The 19,148-nt window shown below is 55.8% G+C and overlaps 1 protein-coding gene across 1 annotated transcript in view; it reads right to left on the reverse strand.

The window, feature by feature from the left end:
* NDRG1 (N-myc downstream regulated 1) overlaps nucleotides 1-19,148 on the reverse strand; it is a 56,230-nt gene that overhangs the window by 7,982 nt on the left and 29,100 nt on the right. Inside the window, exons 4-14 of the mRNA XM_039240191.1 lie at nucleotides 17,485-17,590; nucleotides 15,630-15,750; nucleotides 12,971-13,033; nucleotides 12,172-12,232; nucleotides 11,464-11,550; nucleotides 9,333-9,389; nucleotides 5,991-6,094; nucleotides 4,442-4,498; nucleotides 3,597-3,648; nucleotides 2,413-2,460; nucleotides 718-753 (exon numbers count right to left, since the gene is read on the reverse strand). Of these exons, the coding sequence (XP_039096122.1) occupies nucleotides 718-753; nucleotides 2,413-2,460; nucleotides 3,597-3,648; nucleotides 4,442-4,498; nucleotides 5,991-6,094; nucleotides 9,333-9,389; nucleotides 11,464-11,550; nucleotides 12,172-12,232; nucleotides 12,971-13,033; nucleotides 15,630-15,750; nucleotides 17,485-17,590 (792 nt within the window). The remainder of the gene's footprint in view (nucleotides 1-717; nucleotides 754-2,412; nucleotides 2,461-3,596; nucleotides 3,649-4,441; nucleotides 4,499-5,990; nucleotides 6,095-9,332; nucleotides 9,390-11,463; nucleotides 11,551-12,171; nucleotides 12,233-12,970; nucleotides 13,034-15,629; nucleotides 15,751-17,484; nucleotides 17,591-19,148) is intronic.

The raw sequence follows: 19,148 nt of genomic DNA on the forward strand, positions 1-19,148 counted from the left end.
GCTCACTGCTGCAAGGGAGGCTCTCCAGGTTGCCCGGGAAGGGGGGGGGGGCGGGGGAGAGTACATACAGCTGGAGAAAGACCCAGAAGCGATCGCCGCTGGATTACAGAGCCCAGGGCCCCTCTCAGGGTGGCAGGAGGCCTCATTCCATCTCTTCCCCAGTTGGGTGCAAAAGACGACCAAAAATTCACACAATGTCTCATTTTAAGACAGAGTAAAAAACTATAATGATATAAAATCAAGGCTATAAATTAAAAAGTTCATTCACTTATTAGGTTGGGGTTTATTTATAGGGGAGGAGTTGGAGGGCCCAGTGATGGTGTGGCAAGCACACTGCACTGAATGATAGGTTTATGCATGCACGCGCGCGCACACACACGCACACACATGTTCACACCCACACATGCTTTGGTTTCGCCTCCTGTCTGCCCCCTCTGCCTGAGCCTTGAACTCTAGCAGAAGCCCATGGTCTTTGAGGTCGGGCCCATCTAGATTCTGGTCCACGGTTGCCAAGTTGTGTCTATGCGGCCAAACCCCTTCACGCCTGTGAGCCCCCGTGTTATCTAACCCCCAGGGACTCCTATTTTCCTGGCACGTGAGTCCTGTATAAACAGCAACGTGTCCACAGTGTGATGGGATGTCACAGTGAGGCGGGGGACGAGGGGGGACAGGTCACAGAGGCACCTGCCCTCTGCCTAGATGGCAGGTGGGACTCACCTGGGAGATCTGGGGGAGGCCGCCGCAATCTGCCATCTGGGAGAGAGGGAAGCGGGTTAGTGCTGGACACCCCAGCAGAGGGGCACCCCCAAGCGGGCGCCCCCCGCCGCTGCCCCTCCCCCTGAGCAGCGCCACGCTGGCTACAATCCATCTCGGCATTGACCCGTGCCTTCCTGAAAACCGATATGCTGGGAGAGCTCGAAGAACCAGCAAGGCTCTGGCCCGGGTCCGTCCAACCAGACGGCCGTCGCTGCGTGACGCCCTGTTTGCACATCTCTGTAAATATCCCCTCAGAAAGAAACCGCTCCCGACGGTCTCCTCGCTGGCCACACAGGGAAAGACTGGGGCTTCCCAAGTTCCTACTGAGTCATGAAACCTAGAGCCGCCACCTCTCAGTCAAGGCTGCTACAGGCACGTGTGGCTATCAGTCAGGCCCAGGGCTCGGGAGTTTCTGGGCATCAGGACCGGAGGCAGTGAGGACGGCTTGGAGACAGAGGTCTGAGAGGCGTACGTGACAGTGGCCGAGACGTGGCCATCCTCGGGGGCTAACCTCAGGACCACGCTCACCGGGGTACTCTGGGTAAGGGAATGCAGTGAAAAGAGGCCAGAATTTAACGCCAGGGCCCAGCCAGCCGGGCAAAGGGGCACAGTGGGTGCAGCCTGTCTGGAATCATGCTGAACCAGTTTGGATTCCCATCCACTATCGAATCGGCCGCTTTGACTCAGTCACCTGCCCTCTGCAGATGGAATGAGTTAAGATTGAGGCGGGCCCTAAATCCAACGACTCTGGTCCTTAGAACCAGGGGGAAGTTTAGACACAGAGACACCCAGAGGAGAGGGCTGGGTGGCATGGAGGCAGAGATGGGAGCGAGGTGGCTGCCAGCCAGGGACACCCTGACTTTGAACTTTTACAGCTTCCAGACGGTGAGAGAACAGACTCCCGTGCCTTTCAGCCCACCCAGCTTGTACTTGTTATGGAGACTAGGAGATCAACCCACCCTTCCGGAATGTTCCTTCCTCCTCTCCCTGTCAGAGGTGACTGTGGCCTGTCCATCTTTCTCCAGGGACAGCAGCCCAGATGTTGCTGGGGTCCAGACAAGCAGGTGCATGGGGATAATTTAGGCAAAGGGGCTCCCGCGTTAGCCCATGAGCGGCCCCCTCAGGCCCGAAGCCCAGTGTTTTCCAGTCCTGCAATTTCCTTGTGAGGGAATCTTAAAGAACCAGTTTGGGGACCAGGTCCGCCTCCTCAGGAAGCATCAGACGCTTCCTGGGCTGGACTGGACACAGACCTCCTGCCCGGCCTCAAGACCTGGTGAACTTGCTGGAGAGAATCCTGCCCTTCCATGGCCTGTGGGGGGGGGGGAGGCGGCAGGGGGGGTGTTTTCTCCTCCTCCACAGGCACAGCCCCCCTCGAGGAAGGCCCCAGCCCCGCCCTTGGCAGAGCCGGGGCCGTCCCTCATCAGAGCCACCACGGCCAGCAGCCCACAGACTCTCGGGGTCCCAGAGAGGGTCCCCTTCGTCTCCACAACCTCGGGCATCCAGCTAGTGCCAGGCAGAGAGACGTTTGTAGGGGACATAATTATTCCTACGGTTTCGGGCCACCAGCTTGGCCTCAATTAGGCACAGCTCAATTTTGCAGGCGACCGGGGGTTCCCAAGAAAGAACACGTACAAACTCCCGTCATGTCGTCTGTACCTTGAGGAGGGTCGTCTTTGTTGGGTCCAGTTTCGAGTTGCACTCCACCTGGACAGGGAAGGGGGAGGGGACTTGTTAATTTTCTATCTGGAGCCCAAGTCATAATCCTGCCCCGTCTGTGCCTCCCTGCCTCGGTCATCAGCACCCCCAATGTTCCCACTAGCGTGGGAGAAAGAACGTGGGCTCCGAGATTAAGCAACGTGGCCATAAACTCCAACCTCGCCATCACTGGCTGACCAACCTTGGGCAAGTTGCTTAATCTCTTTCCGCCTCTGTTTTCTCATCCATAAAATGAGGATGATGTCTTTTTCAAAGGGCTGTTACGAAGACTCGCTAAAATCTAGAAGGGGCTCCAGTACTAGCTGCTGACTGAACGGCATTGTGTCACCAGCTGCTGCCACAGATTCTCCAAGTTCAACATCTCTAGTCCTGGCAACTTTCTTCTACAAAACGGCACCCTAAGCTGGTTCCTCTCTTCAGTTTGCCAATGACCGTCTTAGCAGTGCATCCAAATTCGGGCAAAATTCCCACACGTAGCCTGTGATGTTCAAAGTGCCTACAGTAGAGTGATCACCTCCTTGGATGTGAAAAATGTATCTCTGCTGATGCATCCTATGATTATGCCCAGTGGGTCAGATCACAGGAGACTCACAGTCCATTAAAGGCCCCTCAGGTCTTTACCAGATGAACCTTTGCAAGCCCTGCTCGGTGGCCCACCGCACAAGGTGCGTGACCACCCTGGGACTCCGCTCACTAGCCCCGAGGTCTCCCAGTCCCCAGCCACAGGCATGTCGGAAAGGTAGAGTCTTTGCTTTGCCTCCACAACATCACAGGTGGGGATCAGGGGTGAGATGAGCCGAAAAGGCTGGTCTCCGCCCCCCTCCCCAGGTGCCTCTCCGCCCTGTCAGACAATCAGGCGCCAGCCAGGTCTGAAAACCGATTCCCAAAGGAGAGCATCTTGGCAGGAAGCCAAGTGGCAAAGACCCCCCCCCCCCCGATATACGCAAACCACTGGGAGGCAGACTGGCAGGTGACGGGGCCTGGGGAACGACAGAGGGCCACTACCGAGCAACAGGACTGGCAGCCACCCAGCAAGGAGCTGGGATCTGGGCCCTCTGTCCGAAGGCCGAGCAGATTGGGACTGTTGGATAAAGCACAGAAACAGTGGGACAATGTCTACGTACCACAGCATCCACAGCAGGCGAACTGTCCCCAACCACCAACAAAGCAGGGCACCTGGGGGCCGGGAGAGAAGAAGAGTCAACCCAAAATTCATTTAGAGATTCACACACTCCCAGGCCCGCCAGGCTGGGACCAGCGTTCTTAAAACATTTGTTTTGGTTTTGCTCTTTTCACTTCCTTCCCCTTCCATCCTCTGCTTCGCTTTTAGGATAAACTGGGTTGGTAGTCATTTACACCTTAGTATGAATTTCAGCCAGAGAATTTCTGTGCCCTGGTGTTTTTATTTTCAAGCATCCTCTCCTCAAAGAAGGATGAGTAGGACTTTGCGCCTTTGATCAGAGACAACGAGAACACACCCACAAAGGAAATGGCATGTGTCAAGTTCAGGTGTCAAATATTACAGTTCACTCAGGAAACTATAAAGAGACAGACATTGCTGGCGGAACGCAGTTAGCCATGTCCACAACTGTATTTTCCTCCTAGCCTTAGTGCGCACTTCAGGGTGGATTGTCCTCTGTCTTATTCATCTCCAGGCTCTGTGAAAGCAAAGCCTAACACGGTATTCGACACAGAGTAGGAGTTTAATAATAAATTCTATCCAAAGTGCGCTTCTCCTCTGAGATCCAAGGCTCTGACCCTGGTCCCAGGGACACCCCAGGACCCGAGCACCTGCACAAGGAGAAGGCAAGTGAAATGGGGTCGGGCCCGACTCCTGGGAAGAACGCACCCCGGGCTCGCCAATTACGATGTCCTAGCACAGAGCGGCACGGCCACCAAGCTGGGGAAAAAGCCCCGCGAGCGGCCGAGCCAGGCTACGCAGACGACGAAGAGGAGAAGATCTACTCACTGCAGGGTGACAGTGTGGGCTCCGGGCATGGGCCGCTCGATATCCAGGTCTCGCCGGCTGCGGACGAGGGCGCACAGGTACATGGTCACAGGGGCAGCGGCCCCGCCCCCCGGGGCAGCCCTTCCCACCTCGCCCATCCCAGGAGGTCTTCCCAGGGGCCATTCTGGCAAAACTATCCGTGTCCCAACCCATATGGCTCTCGGGGCATCATGGCCTCCTGGGGGCCACGTAATGGTTTTAGGGACAGTGGGACTCATGTATTTCCCAGGAAGCCCACTTCCTTGACCCCGATGTGGCTTTTTTTTTTTTTTTTTTTTAAATACAGGAGTACAAACCATATTCTCCACCACGGAGGGTCCAAACCCCCCGTACCTCTGGTTGGAGCACCTGAGTCCCTCTAGCCCCCAGCTCGGAGTCCTCTACACAGTAACCCAATCTCTTTAGATCTCAGATGTGATCCTGCACCCCCTCATTCCAAACCCTGCAACACTTTCCCACCGGACCGTGTCCCCACAGCCTGTCTCCTGGCCGCTCCCACCACCAGACAGCTGCCCGGAGCCAGACAGATTCAAACCACGCCCCTCCACTTCCTAGCTGGGTGACCTGGGGAAGGATGCTGAACCTCTCTGTGCCTGTGTTTCCTCAGTGGGAAATGAGGATGGGGCCAGTGTCATGAGGTTTTTAAGAGGATTCCCTTGATTGCCATGGGCACCGTGAGGGCGCGGCAGTGTGTGGGGGTTGGGAGGGGGGGTTTGTTCTGGTCTCTGTGTGTCCACCGCCCAGCTGACAGCCTGACCGCTCCGGGCCTCAGGACGCATCTGCTGAAGAAATGCGCTACTGAGTCCGCACTACCGCTCCCTCCCGCACCGAGAGGCGGGTAAGAGGAGACGGACCCTGACCTTTGGTACAGACACTAATGCCCTTCATGAAGGTAGTAACCATGATGAGACTCGGCCCACGTGGCCCCTTCACGCCCCCTTCCCGGGAACGTGGCTGGTGGCGCTGATTCGGCAGGCTGAGTTCCCTGCAGACCCCCTGGCTGACACCAGCGTCCCCGCGCTGTCCACTCCCCTCGCCGAGGTCCAGACCAGCAGCTAGTTACGGCCCCTCGCCAGAGGCCGGAGGAATGTGCCCTTTATTGGGATGACTCACCTCGGGACAGCCTTCCTGGACTCCTCCCTTCCCTTCCCTTCCCTTCCTCCCCCGCGCTATGCGGCTCGCTCGCTCGCTCTCTCACACCTGGCGTTTTGCATGGTCAGCCTGGGCACAGACACTAACTCCAAACCCTTCCAGGGCGTGACCGTGTCGCCCTCCCTCATGCTCGCGCCCCGGGAGCCTGGAGCCGTAGCTCAGCGCCTTGCAAAGCACTCAAAACCTCCGACGTCCCTTACTCCAGCCGCAGCCCTGTCCTAGTAATCTGTTTGCTCAGATGCAGGGGCCGCACCTCCCACTAACCCTACAACCCCCTGTGCCTGACCCCCACCCGGCTCCAGACCGACAAGAGGAGCTGGGCCGACGGCCGCGGTGTGGCCGAGCCGCGCGCCGGTACCTGTTGTAGGCGTTGATGAACAGGTGCAGGTTGCCAGGGTTCATGTCGTTCACGATGTGCTGGCGGTAGGTGTGGACCACCTCCACGTTATTCTGCATTTCCTCCTGCGTGTAGAGGGGGGACCGCGCCCTGCATCAGGACCCTGGCCCTGGGCCGGCCCCTGCTAACTCCATTCCTCAGGTTATACAGGACAGGGATAATACCGCCTAATCCACCTGACTGCCGGGAGCCTGAGGACCCCTTCCTGAAAGCAGAAGTCACCACCCAGAGGCACTATCCGATTTTGAGTTTCAGCAGATAGCAGGAAGGAGTGTAAACCCACCAGGGCCAAGCAGGCCGGCCTTCTGGGCTCCTGACTTCGGGAGTTTTTATTTGAAGCCGGTCCTCCTGGATCTGGAGCTTGACTTCATCACTGTCTTTTTTTTGGGGAGCGGGGGGTTAGAGAGCAAGTGTCTTCACCTTTCTGAGCCTTAGCTTCCTCAATAATAAAGGCGGGGGTGGGTAGGGGCACCTGGGTGGCTCAGTCCATTGAGCATCTGACTTTGGCTCAGGTCATGATTTCGTTGTTCACGAGTTCAAGCCCCATGTCGGGCTCTGTGCTGACAGCTCGGAGCCTGGAGCTGCTTCTGATTCTGTCTCCCTCTCTCTCTGCCCCTCCCCCACCCACCCTCTGTCTCTCTCTCTCTCTCTCTCTCAAAATTAAACACTAAAAATTTTTTTTAACAAAATAAAATAAAGGGAGTGTATACGTGTGTGTGTGTGTGTTACCTACTTCATCAGGTTACGGGATTTATTTATTTTTTTTTATATTTTTTATTTATTTCTAGGAGAGAGAGAGAGACAGCGTGAGCAGGGGAAGGTCAGAGAGAGAGGGAGACACAGACTCTGAAATAGGCTCCAGGCTCTGGGCTGGCAGTCAGCACAGAGCCCGACGCGGGGCTCGAACCCATGAACCGCGAGATCATGACCCAAGCGAAAGTCAGACGCTCAACTGACTAAGCCACCCAGGCGCCCCAGGTTACGGGATTTAACAGAGGTTCTGCACACAAAAGCCCTTTGTAAGTAATAAAACTGATGCACCTGTTAGCAATTAATGTTTGTAAAGGGGAGTTGGGAGGTTGTTGGTGCTGGAAAACAAAACCAACCCACGCGACTCCCAGGAAGTTGCCGGAAAGAAGGGCCATCTCAGTCCCCGAGGGGGCCAACCGGAATCTTGCGGAAGCCTCAGCCTTTGCTCTCCCCGGTTCCTTCCTGAATGTGATTTGGGACAAGCTAACAAGTGACGCGCTTGCTCTGTTTCTCATCTGTAGGTCAGCGGAAGCTGCGCGGCTGACGAAGCGGCCTGATGTGATCAGTGGCGACCGGAGCAGGACAAGGAGGGGGCAGGGGGCCCGTGTCAGGCCCGAGCTGTTGTGCAAACAGTCCCTGCTCACTGAAGCGGCCACGAGGCCAACGGGCTACGGAAAGGAAAATCAGAAAAAGTAGTCTGAAGACTGAACTGTGCTGGGGACCCCATCACAGCAGGCTGGGGGCATCGACGGGTACCTGGGGCCAGATTCCCCCTCTGTACCTGACACCTTCTCCTGCAAGGAAATACAGACACCGGCTCTGTGTCCACATTCCTATCCGGGTCAGATTCTACACTCGGGGCGAAGGAGACGGACCGCAAACTGAATGCAGCAGAGAAGAGGGAAGAAGGCCACAGGGGGCAGGGTGGCCTCGCAGGCTGTGTCCCCGTCAACCCCCCGGGGAAGGTGCAGGCTACCTTCTTCAGTAAAAAGGTCTGTAGAAATCATTAACTGAAGGACCCTCAGATGAGATCATTCTCGATTAGCCCAGTAGGTCCTAAATCGAATGACAAGGGTCCTTCTAAGAGAAAGGCAGAAGGAAGTCGGAAACAGACACGGAGAGGTCATCGAAGATGGAAGCAGAGCCTGGAGGGGTTCGGAAGCTACCAGAAGCTGGAATAAGCACGGATGGATTCTCCCTCTAGGCCCACCAGAGGGAGGGTGGCCCGGCGACTCTCCATCTCAGAGGGCTGCTTCCAGAACTGCGACACGGTTAAGCTTCTGTTGTTTCAAGCCACTCGGTTACAGGAGGCCCAGGACACTAACGTGAGGACAGAACCCAGTGGATGCACCTGGCCGACCTCAAGCGGAGGCGTCTGGTCACATATCAGACGGCCACACTCCCACTTGGGAACAGACGGTGCTCAGTGGGCCACACGGTGACCAGGAAACCGATGGGCCTCAGTGTCTGTGCCTGGGTCAGAACCCCTGCACGTCCTCTCCCGGGGCTGACGGCCGGAGTCAGGGGCCGTGCTGGCTGGCCAGACAGGGCCGGGGGCCAGGCTGCGGTGACCGCACAACAGCCCATCAGCAGAAGCACAGAAAGCCAGGGCCGTGCTCCAGATGTAGGAGGGAGATACACGGGTTCTGACCCCAGCTCCACCTCTCCCTGGCTGTGCAACCTCACACGAGGCAATCAACCTCTCTGGTCTCAGTTTCCATCCATAAAGTGGGAATACAATCAGTACTCTTCACAGGGCCCATCGAGCTCTCGAGTGGACTCCGTGGGTCAATACTTGTGACGTCCTTGGGGCCAAGCAGGGCACACAGCAGACCCCCTGGATGTGTTTGTTACAGGTCTGATCTGTAACAGCCCGGAACTGGAAACGACCCAAATGCCCAGCAACAGGTGAACCAAAGGGCAAACCCCAGGACATCCAGACAGAGAACAGAAGCCAGCACGAAAAAGGAGTGAACTACTGACAAACCCAACAGAGATGGGTCTCAAAGTAACTGCGCAGGGAGAGAGAAGCCACAGTTGTTTTTCGTGTTTTTGCTTTTTGTGTTTAAGCAGGACTACATACTGTGTGATGCCACTTGTACAAAAATCTGGGAAACACGAACTCATCTCTAGTGACGGGCAGATCAGAGGCTGTTTGGCGAGTGCGGGGGAGGGGGGATTAGCCAAGGGCACGAGGGGACATCACCTCAGTCGGACCCCTGATCTCAGCTCAGGTCATGATCTCACAGTTCGTGAGTCTGAGCCCCGCATCGGGCTCTGCGCTGACAGCACGAGCCTGCTTAGGATTCTCTCTCTCCCCCTCCCCTGCTCACCCACTCTCTCTCTCAAGCAAAATAAAAATAAACTTAAAAAAAAAGGAGAGTAAGCGATGACCTGACCAAATCGACACCATCAGGTGTGTGTGTGGAAGGCATCAGCAGGAGCCGCCTCCCCCCCCCCCACTGGCTTCTGTCTTGCTGTCTCTGTGCCCGACGCACGGGTGGCACACAATCACCCAGCGTGAGTGACAGAACGCCAGGCCACGTTACTCACCTTCCCGAAGAGGTGAGACACCACCATGTCTGGAAGGGCCTGGGTCCATCCGGAGATCTGGGGAGAAAGCAGGCATTTGCGGTAGTGAGACGAGGTCAGCAGAGCCTCCCTGCCCGCAAGGGTGTGCTGGGCTCGCCGGCCCTCAGGCCCAGGGCGGCCCCCTTAAGGGAATTGGGTCCAGGCCCAGGTGTGGCCTGGACCTGGGGGCTCCGGAAGGCGGGGCCTGGGTCTCTGTGAATCGCTTATTCTCAGAGCCCCGTGCACAGGGGATGGAGGGAGGGCTAAGTCTTCACAATGACGGCCTTTCTCCATTTCTTCAAAACGCACACTGATCTCTGCCAGTCTAAACCCCAGGACCTGCTAACCTTGAACCAGCCTTCCTGTATCATCGTTGACATTTTTCCCCTCAAGCCAGCACCCTCTCTTTGAATATCCTGAGGTTACTAAAGACACTGTCTCCTCTCTACCGCTCCCTAACAAAATGCTAGGTGTACAGTAGGAGCTCCATAAGTGATAGGCATCCAGCAGGGGCTTCATAAATGCTAAGGCATGCAGCAGGAGCTCCATAAATGTGTGCTGAGCAACTTCAGTGTCGGGCAGGGACTGGCAGGATGGAGAAGCTGTGGACGTGAGGCTTCTCTAGACTGCAGGTTTTGCTGTGCCCCAGCCGTGTGGTCCTGGGCAGGTAGCAGAGCCTCTGAACCCCGGGCCTCTCATCTGTAAGCGGACATGCCGGGGGCTTCAAAGTCACAGGGCCAAGATGAGGCTAACATGAGGCCACCGCACATGTCACAGGATCTGACGCCAGAGCCTGACCCACAGTGGGCTCCTGATATAGGTCTTTTTTCTGTCGTGGTTGGAGAGGAAGGATATGGTTCAGATATTAAAGCCAGACGTTCCTCAGGCTCCACATTAGCCAACGGTCAATGTCCCCAGCCCTGCGCGTCTGGCTCGGAGCAGTTACCGAGGAGCCAAACTGGCTGCCTGGACCATCACTTCCTTTCCTGGAAAATAAAATAAAAAACAGGGAGTGTGCTCCGTCCCGAGTATCACGCAGGCGGGAGGGACGGGCTGCTGCGTTCTGGCAGAACGTTCCAGGAAGAAAGGCAATAATAGAGGCCCAAGGCAGGGGGTGGGGGTGGGGGGGTGGGCACAGCCCCTTCAAACCTCTGTCCTCGACAGCCACCCAGAATGTGGCAAAAACACACTTTGGAAATGAGAAGCCAGGATCACCCCGGCTCGAAAGGCTTTGTCCTGCTCCAGTTAAGACAATGTCCCCCTCTCCTTGGCAAATCCTGGCCCTTCATGAGAAAACACAATAACCGTTTTTCAAAGATAAACAAGGAGCCCCAGGACACCGGCCAGGGCAGAACTTCCTCGGACGGCTGCGTCCATCTCCCTCTGCCAGCAGGCCTGTGTCCTGCCCCCTCGGTATCCCCAGACCTGCAGTGTTGGGGTCCAGGGGCTGTTCAAACACCTGCTGGGTGACGCCGGGGAGGCAGGAGGTGAGACCCAAGGACCGCGGAGTCCAAGGACCCCCATTCCACCCCAGTTCTCCCACTGCCTAGCTTTGCGGGCCCCTGGGCAGCTTCCGTAACCACTCTGGGCCTCAGTTTCCTCTTCTGTAACATGTTACGACAACCCCGGCCTCCCGGAATCACGGTGGGGATCATATGCGCTCACGCACGTGCAGCGGCAGAGAGTACGAACAGCGCCCGGCAACCACTCAGCACACAGGCTAATTCTTGCTGTTCTCAAACGAAGCGCCAGAGCTGGTCCTAAATACACTCTCCTGTTTCATCGACAGTAGTTGGGCTCCTGAGATCAGAGGCCTTGGCCTTGTTCATCTTTTGGTTTCCAGTATCTTGAGCAAAGCCCAGGACATGTTAGGTCCTCAGGATATGCTTATCAAAGCTGCCTCGAATGCTAGCGTCCCCGCGGTATGGCTGCTTTAGACCACAGCGTCCTACCCAAATCTTCTGAGTGGCAAATAGCTCAGGTCATGTTTGCTATTCCAAGCAAAGCAAAGGGGAGGGGCGGGGAGCACAGGGGAGGGGTGGGGAGCACAGGCCAGGAGAGGCCTCGGCCGGCACACCTGCTCCCCCGGCCTGACCCTGGCCCCCAGCCTCACCTTGGAGGCGGCCCAGTCCATCCAGCCTTCCGCACAAGGGTTCACGTTGATGAGGACGAGGCCCTCCACCATCTCCGGGTTGTTCAGCTGTAATTCAAGACACAAAGTGAGTGCCAGCCCAGAAATCTCAGCTGCTGTGAACTTCTGACAGTCAAACCAAAGACTAAGGAAATACCAGAAAAGGGCCAGAGGCGGCCGCTGCTCTCAAGGGACTTCAAATCCCACCCTCCACCTCCCCACCTTGCAAACCTGAGGGCCCAGCTCAGCAGACACAGGACAGAGCCCCTGAAAGAGTGGAGGGAGGAAGCAGGCAGTATAAGCGTCTGTGCGAGGCAGAGCTGCCCTGGGCAAGTCACTTCTCCCGGCACCTCGTCTTCCCCAGCCATCATGTGGGTACAGCAGACCTCCAACGTCCCAGTGAGGTGGGCATGCAACTGCTCTTTTTTGTTTTTTTAAAAATTTTTTTAGGGTTTATTTATTTTTGAGAGACAGACAGACAGAGACACATAGCATGAGCTGGGAAGGAGCAGAGAGAAGACACAGCATCTGAAGCAGGCCCCAGGCTCTGAGCTGTCAGCACAGAGCCCGACGCGGGGCTCAAACCCACGACCGTGAGATGATGACCTAAGCTGAAGTGAGACACTTAACCGACTGAGCCACCCAGGCGCCCCTTAAAATGCCATGTTTTCAAAATGCGGAAGAACTCACAGCAAATCGGGTGAGGATGTAGGCACCTGCTCCAGTCCCCATGCCGATAATGCTTTTCAGCCTGGAAGCAGAAATAAAACTTCATGTCGCAGGAGGAATGAGCGATGGGAGCCCTAATGACCCTCTTAAAGGCTCCCCTGCTCCTTGTCCCTAAGGAACCCCACACCTCCCCCAGCATCTGTCCCGGGGACACCACCAGCGTGGCTGGAGAGCTGGACAGGGTGGGGACACGCTGCTGTGACGTGCCTGGGGGACCCGAAACACATCACGCATCACGGCTCGACCGAAGGCCATGACCTTGGAGACACTGGCCCCTCCTGCTCACTGCAGCCCATGCACTGAGAGACCATCTGACATTTACAGGACAGCCCATGGGGGCACTGCTTTCTTCCCGCTCTGAAGCCCCATTTCAGATTCTAAAACTTGGAATGGAAATAAGCCGGGCAAGAACTCGGGAGGTATTAGCTTCACACAAAAGACTCTACTGACAAGGAAATGAGCACTGGAGAAATAGGGCCTGGAGGGAGAAACTGAAGGCTCAGGTAACCCTGTTCCAGAAGATTTCACTGGTCGGAGAAAGCAGTGAAAGAGGAAGGGGCCCGGAAAGGACAGGCGGGGTGGCCGTCTTCAGGTGATGTGTTGGCTCAAGGAGAAAAGCCCAGCCAACCAGAGGGAGAAGTATGAGGCCTCATACTTCCTGGCCTTTAAACCTCCATCTCAGGGGACAGGCCAGGTCAAGGCCAGGGGACAGGCAGAAGCTAGAAGGCAGGCTGGTGGGGGAGCAGATCCCTCAACTTACCCAAACTGGTGGAGGACCCCGGGGAGCATTTCAGCCAGCTGGTCCATGGAGGGGTACATGTACCTTTGGGGGAAGCCGTACAGAGGCCATTAGCCAGAGCCGGACCCCGAGGGGGAAACGAATCACTCAAACAGGGACACACTTCAAGGGCAGGACCCACGCACGCCTTTGCCAGTGTGCCCGGCGCCCCTGCCCGGCCCCCCGCAGCCCCCCTCCCAGCACCGAGCAGTGTGCACACACCCGCTGCACTGCGCAGGGCCACGCCCCATCCTAAACCGACCCTTGATCCACAGCTTCCTTACTCCACACCACGCATTTGAGGAACATTAGAAGCTCATTCAACTCTTCACAACAGCAGCTCTGTGAGGTCGCTACGGTTTGCCCAGTGCACAGATCACAAGCATCGCTGCAGCCGGGATGAGGGACCTGGCTTCCCGGCCAGGCGGGCACTTGGCTCTGCCTCCCACGTGGGCTCTGGGGTTCTAAGACTCCCGTTCTCACTCACCTCCCAAAAGGAGGCCTCCCGGCAGCTCGCTCATAGAACATTCTGGCCACAGGGAAGTCGATCCCCGCTCACCCCTGTCCTCCAGAGATGCCCCACAAGGAGCTTGGAGAGACTACGGAGAAGTGGGCCACCCTGATGAGCTGCACTACGGAGAAGTGGGCCACCCCGATGAGCTGCACCCCGGGGGGCTGGGGAAATGGATTGGCCGGGAAGGTTTTCAGGCACTGGGAGGCTTCAGTTCACCTCTTCTGGAACCACAGCTCCTGTTAGCAGAGGGCCGGGGGGCTCAGGATCACGACAGCAGGTAAGGAGAAGGCGGGAGTGGGGAGGCTGGACCCACGCTGGGCACTACGGCGTCTGTGGGCTGCCCTGAGCCTGCGCATTAAGGCGGGGGCTTCCCCCCGCGGAATGCAGGGGACAGCAGGGCCCACAAGCCGTTTCCTGTTCCCACTGTGCGCACCTCTCCAGCGGGTATACCAGTTGCCAAACACTGGCACTATAAGGAGCCGCTTCCCAGACTGGCCCTTCCTCTCGTCCAAGGATGGTCCCTCTCTTCCTGGCCGTGCACCTGCTGCTCTCTCTGCTTCTTCACAAGCAAGTGTGCGCTCACCTCCCTGGCATCTCCAGAAAGGAGGCCAGAGACCTCTGCCCCGCCAGGCACCAACAACCTCAGCCAGAGCCCTTGCACAGTCTCTCTCCCTTTCCCATCTTGCCCGGAAGAACTGTCCCTTTCCCCGGGGCGCCGGCTGCTGTCAGAGCAGACGCACATGACACCCCGCGCTAGGAGACCCCCGGCTCCAGGACGCAGGCAGAAGCCAGGGCCCGTTCAGGTGGGGTTCCCACCGGCCACACACCGAAATCACCTGCTACCTTCGGGGGGTGGGGAGCGAGCAAATACCCTGCAACTTGGCCTCCAGGTCAACTTCATGAAAATTCCAGGGGGTGAGGCCCCCATCTTAGAATATTTTTTAAATCTCCCCGTGGGGAGCTAAGAGCCACCGGGTTACCTCAAGTCTTTCAAGCCGTTGCTCTGAATAAAAATAGATTTCCTGACAGACCTCTCGTTCCATCTGCTAGTTAACAGGTGACTCTGTCCTGCTGTATTAGGAAGCCTTTAATTTTTGGTCCTGACCCCATACGGCTGGGTGTATTTTCCATACTCTGATGAAGGTTGACTATTGAGGATAATTCTGAACGCTAATAAATAAAAAAAGGAAGTCCTTTTGTGAAGGGCAGGAAGGTCCCCTCTGGGAGACCTGAAACCCAAGAACCCGCTCCCATCCTGGTCTAAGGACAGCATTGCACGGAGGTGCCTCCGAGGGGTCTGCCTCCTGCTGGTGACACTGGCTGTCTGTGTGCACGCGCCAGCCTGTCCTCCAGGAAGCCATGCTGGCTGCAGGGTGGGGAGAGCAAGCTGTGTACACACCGCGAACAAGGGAACCTGACGCGCTAATGAGAATACGATCCGTGCAGTCAGCAGGCTCTCCGACGCCCCCACTTGAACTCGCTTGTGACCTTGAGCAACGTCCTTAGCCCTTCCACTCTTCAGTTTCTTCACCCAGGAAATGGAGCTAATGACACCAGCCCCGTAGCCGTTAAGGACTAAGCGCCAGTGACGTGCGCAAATAAAAATTAAGCCAGGACCGCAGGAAGTACTTCATCGGTATTATTTCCTATCATACCCTCTCTTTTTCTTCCAACCTTTCTAGAACTCTCTCCTAACTATTTTTTTCTTGTCACGGTCCTCTCCCACTCAGTCCTGCCCAGGTCACTTATGCACACACATATTAAAAAACTAGCTACCCAGGTGGGCGAAAGCGCAGGGGCGGGTGGTGGTGGGGAATGAGGAGTTAGTGTTTACCAGGGACAGAATCTCATTTTGGGAGGGTGACAAGTCCTGGAGATGGCGGTGGGGAGGAATGCACACCAGTGTGAATGCCCAGTGCACTTAATGTTACTGAACAGCACACTCAAAATTGGTTAAATGGAAAATTTTAGGTTATATATATATATATATATATACACACACACACATATACATACATTTTTCCCTCCCTGCAATAACACAAATGGAAAACCCAGTCTAACGCCTGCCCCGCTCAGCCTGCTCGGCTTTCCTCTCCCTGTCCTGGGGTGCAAGGGTCCCGGGCTTACCCCACAGGGAAGGAGGCAGCGCCATCTTGCTGGCCAGGGGCGTCCACGTGGCACACGGCAAAGTGCTGTGTGATCTCCTGCATGTCCTCGTAGTTAAAGAGGGGATTGTAGCATGTTTTGTCTGAAGAGCAGGCAGGGGAGAGAGAAGAGGAAGAAGGAAGGAGAGAATAAATTAGGGTGCTCAGTGAGGCGTTTTGTTGGCTTCACCCCAACATACAAAAGGGGAATGAACATATGAGAATGCTGACCTCCTTTCCCGTCCCTCTGGTGATAAAAGGCAAGTGGGCGCAGGGGTGGAAATGGTCAGTAAACTTTGCTGGATGTGCTGGCGGCTGAAGCTTAAGCCTCCAGCTGGTGCTGGGGGGGAGACTCCCATCCGAGCTCCTGCATCTCCCCTACCAGCTGTGGCTGTGATGGCCCCAGTGTGAGGAGGGGCTGCCGCACTGATATTCTTTCTGTCTGGGTCTCCTAAAGCCTCACATTGGAAATAATGGCCAGGCACACAATTCTCAAACGAGGAGGAGCTTAGGAGCTAAAGCATAGGCACCCTCACTTCTTAGGTGGCCTTGGATGAGTCTCCCAATTGCTGAGGGCCTGAGGCAAAGATGGCCACCTGGTCACCAAACCATCCCCATCTTCTTCCTGGGCACAAAGCAGGACTACATTTCCCAGCCTCCCTTGCAAGGAGAGGCAGCCAAGTGACCAGGTTCTGGCCAATAGCACACAGTGCTCAATGTTTCTTGTTACACCTGCTGCCCAGCCTGTAGGTTTCTCTCTCTGCTGTCATCTGCCAGATGCAGAAGCCACTAAGACCCCAGGGGATGGGGTGCCATGCTGGTAGGAGCCTGGGTCCTAGAACCCCCATGCAAAAGATGTCCAATAGAATGCCCAGAGTTATTACATGAGTGAGAAATAGATATATAATGTGTACAGCCACAGAGGTCTCAGGGTCTTTTGTTTCCCCAGGGGGCTTACTAATGACAGCGAGCATCTATAACGGGGACATAACACCACCACAGCTGTCCAGCCAGCAGCACTCAGGTTTATGGAGATGCCTGGCCCTAAGGGCTGTAAACGCCTCTGAATCACCCCAGAGAAATTCACTTCTATTCTGTGTGATTTTAACATTCAGTAAAGGCAAAGATCCTATGCCTTTACTGTCTGTGAAAAACAGAGGAACCACATAGGCTGACGCTTCCTGGGAACCTCAAGAATGCAGTGTAAACATTCATGGCAGCTGTATTCAGAATGGTCAAAAAGGCAAAAACCAGCCAAATGTTCATCAGCTGAAGACTGGATAAACAAAGTATGGTACATCTCCTCAATGGAACATCTTTCAGCAACAAAAAAGGAAGTGCTGATACAACACGGATGAACTTTGAGACTGTAAGGAAAGAAGCCAGTCACAAAAGGCCATATACTGCATGATTCCATTTACAGAAAAGGTCCCAAATCCACAGAAAGTGGACTAGGGCCTGCCAGAGGCTGGGGAGCAAAGCAGACTGGGGCAGGACAGAGTAAGGGTACAGATTTTTCAGAGCGATAAAAATGTGCTTAAACGGAATATGTTGACGGTTGGCACAACTCGGTGAAAAATACTAACAACCACCGTACACATTAATCAGAAGATGTCACTTTCACATGCGGAGAGTGGAGAGCCGGGTTCCCAGAGCACCCAGGTGCACAGACAAGTCTGCGTCCCACATGGTACGTTCTAGGCTCTTCCAGTCAGTGGCAAGGTCCTTCCTACAACAGCCCCAGGAAGTGCCAGCAAGAGAACAGCCGGGCGCCCCGCCACCAGCCCTTCCCAGCTGTCCTATTCGTCCATCAGAAACGGAGATTCCCGGGAACTTACGGTTCATGCCGATGTCGTGGTAGGTGAGGATGACGGGCCGGTTCCCCTTGGGGGTCCCGCACAGCGTGACGTGAATGGAGCCATGCACGGTCTCGATGTCCTGCTCCTGAGGAAACACAGCAGACTGAGGGGCCTGTGGCGTGGGACTTGCAGCCTCAGTGTGGCCATGACTGTGGCCCGCAAGCACCCCGCGTATTTCCAACTGTGTTTTGAGGAAGCTCCCGAGCACGATTCTCATTTGGTCAGGAGGGCCCTGGCCTTCAGGCAGCAGGTTTCTCTGGCCAGAGAAACCACTCTAAGAACCAGGGAGGGAAGGAGAACTCAGTCAGGAGGCAGAAGAGAGTCCTGGCTCAGACCATGCCTTTAACTGCACAAAACTTGGGGAAGACCCCAGCCCCAGAAGCCCTCTCTGCACAAGACCTTGTTTTCTCCACCTGGGTCCTAGGTTACCTGCTCCCAAGTCTCACCTGTCCCACAGGGTTATTACAATGGTGACGAGCATCTGACAGCTTGGGGCTGCCCCAAGTTCAATCCCTACTTCCAAGAACAGCATCCAATTTCCTTTGGGCACCCACCCCACTCTCACCATCCATCCTAAAATGTCTGTTGACAAGGACTGCCGGCGCATGCTTCACGGGCCAAGGTCAATTCATGCATTCCATACTCCAGCTACAGGACTGGTTCACAGAAGGGCAGAAGAGCCGAGTCAGGTCAACCAGAGCCAACCACAGCTACTGGGGAAGTGGATTAGACTTGACCCAGCAACGGTGGGAAGGTTGGATCTGCAGCAGCCATGTTGTTACCATGAGGCAAGGGCCTGTCTGAACACACAGCCAGCCCAGAGATGGAAAAGACAGAAAGGAGGCCCTGTGGATGGCATCTGCCATCTAGGATTTTCAGACCATGAGCCAACAACTTCCAAGCCCCCTTAAGGCATTTCGAGTTGATGAAAAGAATCCTAAATGATGCCATATCCATCTCTCTCCTGTCCTTCCTTCTTGGAGGGCCGGGGTCCCTCCTCCCTTGGTCAAGGCCAAGGATGTGTCCTCAGGCTGGCTCACTCAGCCAGTCAGCCCCACATTTCTCAGGACTATATTGTGATTTTTTTTTTAAAGATCTGAAGACAGGTTCACCTTTCTACTATCCTTATTTTAAAAAAAAAATCACCTGGCCTTGATTCTAAGCCCATAAATTCACCTGCCATTTTTTTAACTAAACTTCTCAAAAGGGTGGTGGTCATGAATTTTCTCAATCCATCACTTCCATTCACCTTCAGCCCACCCCCGCCTCGGGCTCCCACCTTCCTCAAAGAAGCTCCAAGGACCTGTCACTCACAGCGCGTGAGCACTCTTCATGTCTGAGTGCGGGTCCTCGCCTTTCAAGTGCTCTCTGCCGGGGTCCTCACACCCACACTCCTGGCTCTCCTCCTACCTGGCGTGGGCGTGGGTGAGGCCACCAGCAAGCTAGGGACAGGGCGCTGAGAGTTTCCGGGTGCTGGGGGCAGCACAGAGCCGTTTTCCTCCACGCCCTGAGTCCCCACAAGTCCCCTGTAAGGGTGGTGCATCCCTGAGCCCTCAGACGCTGGCACCCTGGCTCAGGGATGCCAAGTCGGCTGCCCGGAGTCACACTCAGGACCCACCCACCCCGTCGGCCACAGTGTCCCC

Source organism: Hyaena hyaena, unplaced genomic scaffold, assembly GCF_003009895.1.
Source record: "Hyaena hyaena isolate Hyena2069 unplaced genomic scaffold, ASM300989v1 scaffold_169, whole genome shotgun sequence".
Taxonomy (NCBI): Eukaryota; Metazoa; Chordata; class Mammalia; order Carnivora; family Hyaenidae; genus Hyaena; species Hyaena hyaena.